At 39.7% G+C, this 12,861-nt stretch overlaps 1 protein-coding gene across 1 annotated transcript in view; it reads left to right on the top strand.

Moving 5' to 3' along the window:
* Window positions 1-208: 208 nt before the first annotated feature.
* The window catches only part of FBXO11 (F-box protein 11), a 101,557-nt gene continuing 88,904 nt past the window's right edge, over window positions 209-12,861 (top strand). The window contains exon 1 of the mRNA XM_068565018.1: window positions 209-1,218. Within this exon, the coding sequence (XP_068421119.1) occupies window positions 984-1,218 (235 nt within the window). The 5' untranslated portion in view covers window positions 209-983. The remainder of the gene's footprint in view (window positions 1,219-12,861) is intronic.

Below are 12,861 nucleotides of genomic sequence, written 5' to 3'. Positions count from 1 at the left end.
AGGGAGGAAACCCGAGAGAGGAAACAGGGCGTTGAAGGAAGGGACTTGGCGATAAGAGCAGAGGCCCCATTGGCCCGAAGGTTGTATGAGCGCCTTCCATTGGCTGCTTTGCCGGAATCCCCGCCCCTCTACTTCCCCGCCCATTCGCCCCTCCCCCGACGCCCCGCGGCCCTCCCCCGCGCCCCTAGCCAGCCCCGCGGCGGGGAGGGACCGACTGGGCGAGTGGCGGCTCCGGCGGTGTCAATGGCTCCTCCTGCCACGGAGCAGCAGCAGAAGCAGCGGCGACGGGGCTGAGGAAGAGAAGGAAAGGCTCCTTTAAGGAGGAGTTACGACGACGCCTCTTTTTTCCCCTATCTCCTCCCTTCACACTCATTTCCCCTTCGCCGAGGAGAGAAGGGGGGGAGGAGAGAGAAGAGGCCGAAGAAAGAGAGAAAAAATTCCTCTCAGAAATCTCTTTCAGGGGGTGTGGGGGGGAGGAAGAGAAAAAAAAAAAAGAGCCGGGCGCCCCCTGCTCCCTCCCTCCCTTCTCTCCCTCTCTTCTCCTCCTTCTCCCTTCCTCACCCGCCCGCCCACTCCCCCCGCCGACGGAGACGCCGCTCGGGAGTCGGCGGGACCGGGGTCTGTCTCCTCAGCCGCCGACGCCGCGCTTCGCCTCGGGATCCCCAGGCGGGCGGACGCCCTTTCTTTCTTTCTCTCGCTTTGCCCGTCTTTCTGTCTCCGTCCCTCGCCGCCGCCCCGCCCGGCGGCTTCGGCCTTCCCCGTGCGTCAGGCCCGCCCGCAGGGCCTCGCTCGGTCTCTGTCTGTCTCCGCGGGCCTTTCTCTTGACTCGGGGTCTCGCTCGCTCCTCCGCCCTTACCATCTCCCCTTCCTCTCACCCCTTTTCCTTCCTCCCCCCTCTCCCCACCCCCTTCTCCTGCCCCGGAGCTCGCGGTGCGTGTGCGTGTGTGTGTCCCTCCGCCGACGCCGCCACCTCAGCCCGGCAAATGAACTCCGTCCGAGCCGCCAACCGGAGACCCAGGCGAGTGTCGCGGCCGCGCCCGGTGCAGCAACAGCAGCAGCAGCAGCAACCCCCGCAGCAGCCGCCGCCGCAGCCGCCCCAGCAGCAGCCGCCGCAGCAGCAGCCTCCGCCGCCGCCGCAGCAGCAGCAGCAGCAGCCTCCGCCGCCGCCACCGCCGCCTCCACCGCTGCCCCAGGAGCGGAACAACGCCGGCGAGCGGGGTAAGGCCGCGTTCCCTCCCCGCCGCCCGCCGGGTCGGGCACCTGGCGGACCGGGACCCGCGGGAAGGGAAGCCGGGGCGGGGGCGGCCTGTGCGCCCAGGGGTGGGAGACGGAGGGTGAGCGGAGGCGGGTCCCCCGGTGCCGCAGTGTCAGCCCGGTTTGGGCCCCGGCCGGCAGGAAAAGCCGCGGCTTCCCGACTCTCCCGGGCTCTGGCTCAGGCCGCGCTTTGTTTGGTTTCGGGGGCTCGGCACCCTCTCCCCCCACCCATCCTTCTGGCTTCTCGGCCCGCTCAGGGACCCCGCAGGAGTCTGTTGGTGGGTGGGGGAAGAGCGAAGGGTGGGATTTCCCCCTTCTCGGCAGTCTTCCACGGTTTGGTCTCCCGTTTCTAATAGGAGGTGGGGGGAGCGGCTGGGAGTGATCGGGCGGTTGGGGCTGGCTGGGGAACTTGTTTTTCCCCCTTTTCTCTGTTAGCCTCCCCCTTCCTGTGGAGGAGGGGAGAGGGGGACTCGGAGTGGTCGGTGGTGTTGGCCGGGGAACTTGTTTCCCCCGCCCCCCTCCCTAAGTCACGGGGTAGGGGGAGCAGCTTCTCTTCTCCCAACCCCACGATGTTTGCTGCGCAGTTTGGCTTTAGTTACAGAACCCCCGGGAAGGACCCGTTAAATCAAGACCTTTAAGTAAATGTAGACTCCATCGGCCATTTCCAGCCCCCTCCCTCGCGTGCAGTGCAGTTACCCTTCCGCTCTATCTACACCCCTCTCGCCTGTTTCCCCCCCCCCCCGGCGTACCCCCAGGCCACTGTGCTACCCCTCCATCTCCCAGTGGGATTTGAACGCCCCTTCCTTAGAACTGGCCCCTTGGGAGAGAGAGTGTGTGTGCATGTGTGTGTGTGTGTGTGTTGTGTCCAAGGCCTAGTGAAATGTGTCATTTGGACTCAACTGTGCAGCTCTGTCTGGTAACCACCATTGTCTAAGGGCTGAGGCTCCGGAGGGTTGGATTCTTGCTTTAGCAAAAATAATGTTCAGTTCTACTTTGAAGATGTGGTTATTTGGGGAGGTGCAGGAGGTGGGGTGTTGCACCTTGGTCTCCAAATGCAACTATTCTCTTTATAAGCTGCTCTCAGTGGGGGTGGAGGTCAGTACTATATTTATGTATACGGTTGTTTTAAGGAGGAGGGGAATTGTTAGGAGACATTTTGCGTGTTTTCGTTGGCGGATTAAGGTTAATTTTACGTGCGTTGGTTGTCACACCTCCTTCGATTAAGGGAATTAAGATTAAATGCCTTTTTAAAATTATACATTCTTTTCTTAAAAATTGTTTTATTGTTGTACTTGATCAAAATACTTAACAAATGAAAGAGGGAGATGATAATCTGAAAAATAGTTTAAAGGGTTTTCACTAGTCACTGCTACAGATAGTCCTTGTGAAAGCAGTTTTCTATATGTTGCTTGAAAGAATGTGATGTTTCAAGCCAGTTAGAGGTCTTGTGCAACATTATTGTTAATGTGTTTTAATGATTCTTGGGTACATTTACAAATTTTTTGTAAATTAAAAATATTTGTAGTTTCAACATTTCCTTTTACATTTGCATATCAGGGTTCTCCTGTGTTCCATTCAAATAATATTCAAGTCTCCTTCCAGAATTGGTACTATATGTAATAGAGTTGACTAATTATTTTTTGAGAAAACAATGACACTGGATTGAAATCATAATAAGGATTCTATTGCTAGAAGTAAGCTTTTCCAAGATGTACTGATTTGTTAATTACATTAGCAGTGGATCAGATCCTTTCAGCCAAACTTAGTCTCATTGTGTATTTTTAAATGTTAATTCTGAATTTCCTTTTCACGATTTGTGTGTATTTTCAAACTTAGTTGAGGTCCTTATATCTTGGTCACTTTTCTTCATTTGTTTGAAATTATTAGCTACTAAAGTCTATTTCCTTTTGAAGTAAAGTGACTGGGTAGTTGGCAGTCACATGCCGGAGTGTCATTTTTCTTTTCATTGATATCCGTAAACTGACTAAGATGTTCATGAATTAGAATTTCAGTATGTACCCAACCAAATGGTAAATCATATTCACTGTAGGGTTGTTACTTTGCTGCTGCTGGTAGGAACTGTTCTGGAGATTCTATGTTGGCACAGAGGGGGAAAGAACTTGCTGATTAGCCTTCAGGGAAAATGCTATGGGTCTTTTGGAGGGCAAATAAATGGCCTCAAAATGAATGAAACATTAAGATGAATTAAAAGACTAAAATAAAAAAGATTTTGCTAGTTTTATGTAAAAGATATGTCATTCTTTGAAAATTGGCATTTTGATTATATTTTAAATGTACAGTTCGCATAATGATCAGAAGCTAGCCAAGAAGAATGCTTTTCATTTTAACAGTTTTATGGAGTATGCAAAGTGTCACTATTTCTGGTTTAAATAGGAAAGGTTTTTCGTTTGTTTGAAAATATTCTGGGTTTCATAATTTTGACAAGGTAATGAAGGAACTACAGCTAATGTTGTGCGTGTGCATGTTTTACTTTTTACTAACTTTTAATGGATATGTAACTCTTGCATTAGAGTCTTGGATAGAGTTACATAATAGTGGGTCAGACAGCTTTCCAAGTAGGGAATTGAAGTGAGAGTGTTTCAAGGCAACTTAAGTTAATTCAATCTATATAAAAGAATCACTTATTTCATGTAAAGGGTGGACTTAAGGCTTTTATAGTAATAAAAGTTATAGGATAGTGGTTTTTTTCAAGCAAAAATTCTGTCAGAACTGGTTTTTAGTTGCTTCTTTGCCCTCATGTTGATTAGTCTAAAAACTTCCTTGACACCTCCTTTGTATTTGAATGTTTGTAATGGCCAATGTTTAAAGAAGAAAGAAACAGCCTTATGGGGTGAAATCTTATGAGGACTTTCAAAGCCTTTCTTGGGGGAGATTTTCTTACACCCCACATTGAGAAATAATCAGTCTCCGTGTTTCATGGAATGCTTTCTTCATTTATTTTACCTGAAATGGTCCACTGTCTAAAGAAGGAATACAAATCATGAGCATTTTTAGGCTGTTAATTTAAAATCCTGAGTTTAGGATTTCACATACCACTTTAAGCTGGTAGAAAATAATTTGTGTTCCACACAGGGACCCTTTGATAATATATTGCAGATTCAGTGAAACTGAAAGTAGTGTGGGGTTGGATTTTATATATTTGTTTTCTTTTAAAATCCTAAAAGGATTTAGTTTTTGCAACTTGTTCTGCTGAATTTATCTTGAAATCTATTTGGTAGTCTTTTTTTAGAAGTATGTATGAGGAAAGCTTACAAGTCTGCAGAAGTGCTATGTATTCTGAGCATTTTCAGTTTCTCGTTAAAATTGATTACTTTGAATAGGTGTTAAATGCACGTGATTTAAAATTCAAAAGTCCCTTTCCTACACCTGCCTTCAGCTACCAAATTTTCCTACCTGGAATCAGTCTATTGATTGATTATTATGTCTGCTATTAATTTCTCATTTATTATGTTTTAATAAAAGATGAAATTTGACTTCTGAAAATCTTGATATGGAAGTTTTGGAAAATAAGTGTAATTTTCTAGTTATTGGGAAATTCATAAGATTGAAGTGCTGAAATTTTAACTGTGATCATTTATAGTTGAAGGAATTCAATGAATACAATATATTAGTGGATCTTGCTCTTAACTTCTAGTCTGAAATAATTATATAGAGTAAAAATGTAATCAGTCTCTTTAATCCCATATTTGTGGGATTAAAATCTCACCTATTATCCTGGAATTATAGTTGTTTGGTTTTTTTTTAAGTGAACTTTTATTAAGTAGTTCAGTATATATAGTATTACATGAAATATTTCTGATGTAGCTACATATCTATTATATGCAGCAGTCAGGAAACTCCTTAGTGTTCTATTCATGCATGCTAATTATACTTTTCTGTGGGGTTTTAGCCCATTATATTTTACCTTCGGGTTCTTCCTACTGCTTACAGAATAAGGAACTTCTGCAACCTTTTTAGATAGAAGAGTTCTGGACAAGGAACCTGATTTTTCCTCTTTTAGGAATTATGTACTGTGGGTCACTGCTCTCCCATCTTGTGGCTAAACCTTCAAAATATTTACATGGCCTGAGAAGAGAGATGCCACTCAACTGTGTCTGTATGCGTTGTGCATGTGTGTGTGTGGCCTGTTTCTCAACACTTAGAAATTATTTGAGGAATAGAAATGGGATAGTGACAATACTGTTGTTAGAGTTCTGCTGATAAGGCCTAAGGGTTGTCCCTATACTGTTTGTCTCTTTCATTACTGGAAATTCTGGCAAACCCGAGGAAAGGCCAACCAGCTTGGAGACCTACCAGGTAAGGCAAGAAAGACCCAGTTAGTGAGGACCCTTGAACTTAAATTTGGCAGAATTCAAGGCTAGTGAGTATTTTCTCAGTCTTTTTTTTTCTATTTGTTTTAATTTTGAAAATAAACAATCTATAGTAATGAGTTATTTCAACTTGAGGTCTCTTATTTTTCCATCTTTTATTGCTAACAAGTTACTCTTATTTTGTATCTATCTTGTCCCATTGGTCTCTGAAGGGTTACTCTGTTTTAGACCTTCCATTTCTCAAATTTATCAGTCATTTAAATTACATTCTTGTCTTTCAGAGAACTCTGGTTAATATGTGAGGTTGTAAGCAAGGTACCCCCAAATTGCAGTTGTTACCCTCTGAAAATAAAATTATAAAGAAGCAAAATATAAGGGATGAGACAGTTGGGGGTAGTATGATGGCTAGAGCTCAGAGCTAGAGCTAGCTAGATGTGGGTTCCAATCCTAGCTATACCACTAGTGTGCTATTTGACATGGGGCAAACAATGTAACCTCTCTGAGCCTTACTTTATTATCTTTAAAATAGGGACGGTAACACTTGTCTTAACGTAATGGTAAAGATAAGAGATAGTAAAGTACCTAGCATATGGTAGATGCTCAATAAATGGCAGCTCTTTTAAATATTAAAAATAATAGTAAGGAATTGAAGCAGCCATTTATAAAACTAAACCTAAGAGATAAAATATGTATGAGTTGCTAAAGAGTTTCCGTCATATCCCAAAATTCAGTCTGGGTGATGTGGTATAACCTCAAACTGATTTGCAATTATAAATCACTAATCTTATATCTAATGAATTGAAATATTCTTTGAAAAAAGAATAAGAAAATGGAAGAAATGGGTATTTGGAATAATAATAAACATTGACTCTGTTTCTTCTTACATACTAGAGTCTGTGCCAGACACTTTCCTTATATACTATTCCTCTTAGCAATTCTATACGATGGCTGTTAACATAGCAGTGAATATGCTTGGTAAGTAGCAGAGAAGAATTTCAAAATTGATTTATATCACCTATTCTTTCCATAAACAAGGGAAGATACTGAAAGACATTTGGCAGAATATCTCCATCACTTTTACAGAAAGGAATAACCTAGCCCTTGCAGCACATCAGTCCCCTGTCCTATCCCATCTTTCCTGTTGGAGGCAGATACAGCAGTCCAATGCCAATGATTGTTAAATCATTTGGTTTCACGTTTTCTGAGTAGCTTTCTGATCATAATTTTACCTCATGTAGATTTGTCTCCAGATGAGATTGCACTGATTGGCCCACATGTTTTTCCAGTTTGTTGATGAGATCACTAAGCACTCATTGTGCAAAGAAGGGTAGATTTCCCTTGAATTACTCATAAGTTATGAATAAAGGGTGTTAAGTCATTTTTTAGTTCATAGTTATAGACTGGACTGTTTCAGGAAGGAAAAAAATGTGAGTTAAATTAGATTTCAGTAGGAATTTTGACAGGTTTGTAGACTAAATATCCTTTTTTTTACCATAGCTTGGTGTCTTTACATGCATAGCTTTGGGTTTTTATATAAGTTTGGTTAACACAAAAAATGTGCTTAAACTTAATCCTTAGAAAATAGAAAAATGAAACTAAGTGACTTCCTTTACATAATTTAATTGAAGGCAAATATTGAAAATATTTACTTTACTTTGAAAATGAATGTGCTGTGTATTTTTTTATTTTAAAACACCCCAAATAAGATAGCATAGTTAAAAGCAAATGCAAATCATTTAAGGTAGTTGTTTATTCTCCCAATTTTTAAAAATCTAGTTGCCAAATGTTCTGCCCTTCTAAAAGATGGAAGATTGTATGACTGTGTTCAAAAAAGGAGAAAACATTATTCTCTCAACTGGTGGCTAAACCTTAAAAAGCATTAATGGGACTTTCCTGGTGGTCCAGTGGTTAAGACTCTGCACTTCCAGGGCAGGGGGCACGGGTTCGATCCCTGGTCCGGGAAGTTCCGCATACTGTGTGGTGTGGCCAAAAAAAACCCCAAAAAATCCAAAAAACATTAATGTATACTTTCACATATCATTAGAGATGAGGTGCCATTCATCTTTTTTGTGAAGAGAGCCTACTTTTCTCTTTTCTCAAAGCTTAGAAATAATTCTAGTGATAGAAATGGAGTAAGAAACTGTGCTTTAAAATTATTTTTCTGGTAACAGTGATAATCTTAGTTTCACAGTTTTCCCGTGGTGTACACTCAGCACTCAGATGGTTGAGTTGGGTTGTGTCAGAATCTTTGACTGCTGCAAGTTTGTGTGGAATTAACTGGCTACTATGTGGATTCAACCTTTGGCATTGGTTTCTTTAGTACCATGTGTTGATAACTGACTTGCATGAGTTTAGCCTTTACTGGTTTACTGACTCTACTTGGGTTTAGATATGAGAATTCTTTTTGCACTCAAGTATTGATTTTGTATCTTGCATCCATAGTATATAAATACATATATAATGTGTGTATATATGTGTATACATACATACATATGTATGCGTAAGAACACATGGCTTTATGAGACTCTTAACACTTAGGAGGAAGGGAGTGGGGAAAAGGAAAGGCATAGTCACCTGTTACAGTTTTGAGGGTTGGTGTGTATATATATGTCATTAGTAATTGATCTACTTTTTTGAAAAAAGAAAAAAATTACAGGCTTTACGGAAAATTAGAAATGAGTAGAATTCAACAATGGTAAGTAGGAGTCACTCAAGTTTGTATCATGGCAGAGAAGATCAAAGAAGACTTGTTTAAAATAAATGGGGATGGGTGAAGACACTATATTTTGAAATCTAGTATTTTTGGCAAACCAATTGTATTATAAAAGAAATTGTGGAATTGCTCATTTTCCTTCTTTATATAGAAGAAATTTCTTGTTTACAGTTATTTGTTAAAAGTAGACACAGAACTTTGAATCACTATGTTGTACACCTGAAACTTATATAATACTGTACATCAACTATGCCTCAATTTAAAAACGTAGACACAGAACTAATTCACAGTTGTGTGCGAATGACTGGTATCTTTGTAATCCTTTGAAATGTATTTGCATTTTAAGAAACTGATTATTTGGTCAAATTTTCATATTTTAAGCTCAGTAAAAGTAGGAGAAATAAGCAATTTGGAGAAAGACTTTTTGGGTAGGAGTGCTCCCTCAGAGGCCAAATGAGCCCATCAGAGGAGGGGGAGAGTGGAAGATTTTTGCAAGAATCACTTACCTTACATATTTATTTTTCCTAATCTACTACTTCTGAACCTAAAATTTGTCTTAAAGTTTCACTTTTTCTTCCCCCCAAAAGAGTAATTTTGAGTTGATGGTTTGGAGAGAAGAGAAAGAATTTGAGCAGGTACAAGTGACAGTATGTAAGGGTCATTTACATTAACAATGGTCATTTGATTAGAAACCGTTTATATGTAACTTTATATATCTATATGTGTATGTACTATATATATATAACTACATATAGTTATTTAAATTGTAGAAATAATTTTTATTAGTTTTTTTTAAGATTTATTTATTTTTTTTTGGCTGCATTGGGTCTTAGTTGCGGCACGCGGGATCTTCTTTGATGCACGCGGGATCTTTAGTTGCAGCACGCAGGCTTCTTTCTCTAGTTGTGGCGTGTGGGTTTTCTCTCTCTAGTTGTTGCGCCTGGGCTTCAGGGTGCACGGGCTCTGTAGTTTTCGGCATGCAGGCTCTCTAGTTGAGGCGTGCGAGCTCAGTAGTTGTGGCGCACGGGCTTAGTTGCCCCAGGGCACGTGGGCTCTTAGTTCCCTGACCAGGGATTGAACCCACGTCCCCTGCATTGTATGGCGGATTCTTTACCACTGGACCACCAGGGAAGACCCTATTAGTTTTTTCCAACTTAAGGTTTTGGTGAAAGTATACAAGTGCACACAAATACAAATCACTGATGTACAGCTTGATGACTTTTCACAAAGTGAACATATCTGTGTAATCAGTAATACCTAGATCAAGAAATAAAATACTACCAGCATCCCAGAAGTATCCCCCACCCCCGCCAGTGCCTTCCCAGTCACTACCCCCAACCCTATCTTTCTAACTGGTTGAATTAGTTTTACCTGTTTTTGAACTTTAAATATAATCATCTAATATATGTCTATGTATAGCTGATTCATTTTTGTTATAAAGCAGAAACTAACACACCATGGTAAAGCAGTTATACTCCAATGAAGATGTTTAAAAAAATAATAAAATAAAATACAAAAAAAATGAATGTAATCATCTAGTATGTATTCCTGTTTGTTTGACTTATTTTGCTTAATATTTGTATGTCAGTTTCATCCATGTTGTTGCTTGTAGCAATAGTTCATTCTTGTTGCTGAATAAGATTACATTGTATGAATAAACTACAATTTATCCATTCTACAACTGATGGATATAGAGTTATTTCTGTATTTGGCTGTCAGGAATAGTGCTGCTATGAGCATTTTATATTTATCTTCATGAGCACATATACACGTTCCCTTTTATACCTCAACATATGCCACTGCTTATCTTTTCCAAGGGCAAAACTTCCATTTACTTCGCAAAAAATGGAAGATAAAACAGCTTTAAGACAGATATGAATATGGCCTCTTATAATTATGTTGTTGAAACTATTTTATTTCAAATATTAGTGTTTTTCTTAAATTTTTTGATATTTCCACTTATGTATCCTTTAACAGTCCGGTGTTAGGCAGTTTACCCATCAACTTAATATGCTTTAATTTTCCCCAGAGATCATAGGTAGGGTTATTTTGAGGAGAGGGGAAATCTTTTTTATATTCAGGGATTTTTAAAACTACTGTGGACCTTAATATGTAATTCTGAGTCTTAAGTCCAAAAACTGTTGTTTCTTTTTGCTACTGCCATATTTTTGTTTGTCCTTTTTTGTTTGGAACCCTGTTTCTTACTGCTTTTTTAAACTTATCCTTTTAACTCCTGTGAAAATATTTTGCTATTGTTTGGTCAGTTTCATTTTATTTCTTGTTTTTCTGCATATATTAATTATCCTTTGTTATCTTACATTCAGGTTGTTTATAAATTACAAAACTTTCACAGAAAAATTGGGGCACATTTTGCTCTCAGAATTGTTTTTTTAGTCCTTGTCTACATCTCTTCGTTCCTTTCATATAGGAAGAAGGTGTAAAAGTACCTCTGCCAGCATCATGGATAAGTTCTTTCTCAAGTGAAAGCTTGTGCTGAAGTGCTAGTGATTTATAAGCTTGTATACCCTATGATACAAGTATCCCCTGAGAATGACAGATGGGCTCTGTTCTTAAAGAACTACTTGCTTGAAACTGATGATACAGTAGCCTCAGATACCAAAGGAGTAAGATTTCATTATTTCATGTCTGCTCTTTCAGCACTTAACAGTCCAGTGTTAGTACTAACAGTTGTTCTTTCTTGTCTACAACAAGCAGTGTGGAGAGGACTGTCACCTTCCTTTACGTTTTTTTTAAATTATTTTTAACCATAGCCACAGTCAGTAAATGTTGCTTGTTAAGTTTGGGAGGGATAAGGAGCCTGAGCTTTTTCAAAGTGGCTTATTCTTTTTTCTGCAGTTGTTTCTTGATCTCATTTCTGAATTAGGAGATTTTAAATAAGCTGACTTTTGAGATGGTCTGAAACTCTGTATCATTTGAGTTACCAGTATAAATAAGTGAGGTCTGAATTTGGGTATTACTATACAGATATATTTCTTGCCTTGATGGAACTTAAAGTTGAGCTAGAGACTGAATATAAATAACATCTGAGATCAAGATGACTTGAAATAAGCGTGTTGGTATTATTTTCATTGTCTTCTGGTACATATTTTTTAAGAATGAATATATGTGTGTGTAAGTGTGTGTATCTGGAGTTTCATTTGTAACCTTATCTTTAGACTGTTTGCCGAGACCATACTCTCTTAGAGAGTTTTCAGTTAAATGCTATTAAGATGAAGTTTTGTTATGACTCCCTACTCTTCGGTATATGTTTTACCCTTTAATCATTCGTTGAATTACCTTTGTGCCACACTTAGAAAGTTGTTGCAGCTCAAACATTAAGCCAAGTTATATAGTGTTTCTACGTAACTGAGAAAGAAACATGTGCCTAGTGAAGGAAATTACCCACAGAGTTGGGGTCATTCATTTTGTTTTCATAGTATTCGTCCTTCTTCATTACATTCATTGTTTCGCCGGTATATGCAGAAACTGAGAGTAGGTTAAAGTTAGATAATGTTGTTAGAATTTAAGCTCAACTGCAGAAATAAAACAACACTTTCGGGTTCTTCATAGCATCTGTAATCCCACATACCTAGTAGTCGTAACTCTCAGGATGCCTTCATAGATTTTTCTGATCCTGTCTTAGTATCTCTATTGCCACATCTCATGGGGAACCTGTTCCCTATTTCTGAGTTACTTGGTTTGAGAACCTCTTAGCTGAAGTCTTTAAAGCTGAAAAACTGAGCTGGGAGATCTGGATGTAGTGAACTTGTCCAGGGTCTGTAAAGTTCACAGACATACTTTGGTAACACACACATACACACAGTGAAACTGGGAATAGGCACTCTTGATATTGTGAAGTGTCTAAAATTTTTTGGTAAAATGTTAACAGTAGTGTCTTAGGATGGTGGAGGTGAGATGATTTTTTAAATTCTTTCCATAATTCTTTGTTTTTCGAAGACTGTATATGGAATATGGAAGGAGGGAGGTTTGTATTTATTTTAAAGAATTTAATAGTTCTGATTGTGATGTGAACTCATTCTGCTTGGTTTGACGATATAGTCCCCACGTGGGTCATTTTAAATATGAATAAAAGCTTAAAACTCTACATTTTTCAATGCTGTAAGTGTGTTTTAAGTACTTATTAATTTATGGACATTTTTGGGTTTTGTATTCATTATAACTTTAGGGTAGTAATTGGCTAATTTCATATATAGGAAATGAGGATAACTGATGATCAGGAATTCAGAATTAAAAGCAAAATTTGATATTTGGAACTTTGAGCCAGTGATACTGTCTTCCCAGGATAAGTTTCTGACTGTAGATTATGGTAGTAAATACATACAAATAATATTTTAATTACATGCCTGGCTGAATGATGGAAGATGGAAATTTAGTGTGCAAACGAACTGGGTAATTAGGGCAAAATAGATTTATTATTGTTCACAACAGATGGCTACTTCCTCTGTACTCTGGTGGTATGGATTCATGTCTATTTGATAATTTTATACGGGGGGACTATTTTCTTTTCGTAAAACTGGTGTTAGCTCTGAAGAAATTAATGGC

The sequence above is a fragment of the Eschrichtius robustus genome, chromosome 15 (genome assembly GCF_028021215.1).
Source record: "Eschrichtius robustus isolate mEscRob2 chromosome 15, mEscRob2.pri, whole genome shotgun sequence".
In the NCBI taxonomy this organism is placed as follows: Eukaryota; Metazoa; Chordata; class Mammalia; order Artiodactyla; family Eschrichtiidae; genus Eschrichtius; species Eschrichtius robustus.
The sequence above is the reverse complement of the archived record's forward strand: the minus strand, read 5'-3'. Positions and strand labels throughout refer to the sequence as shown.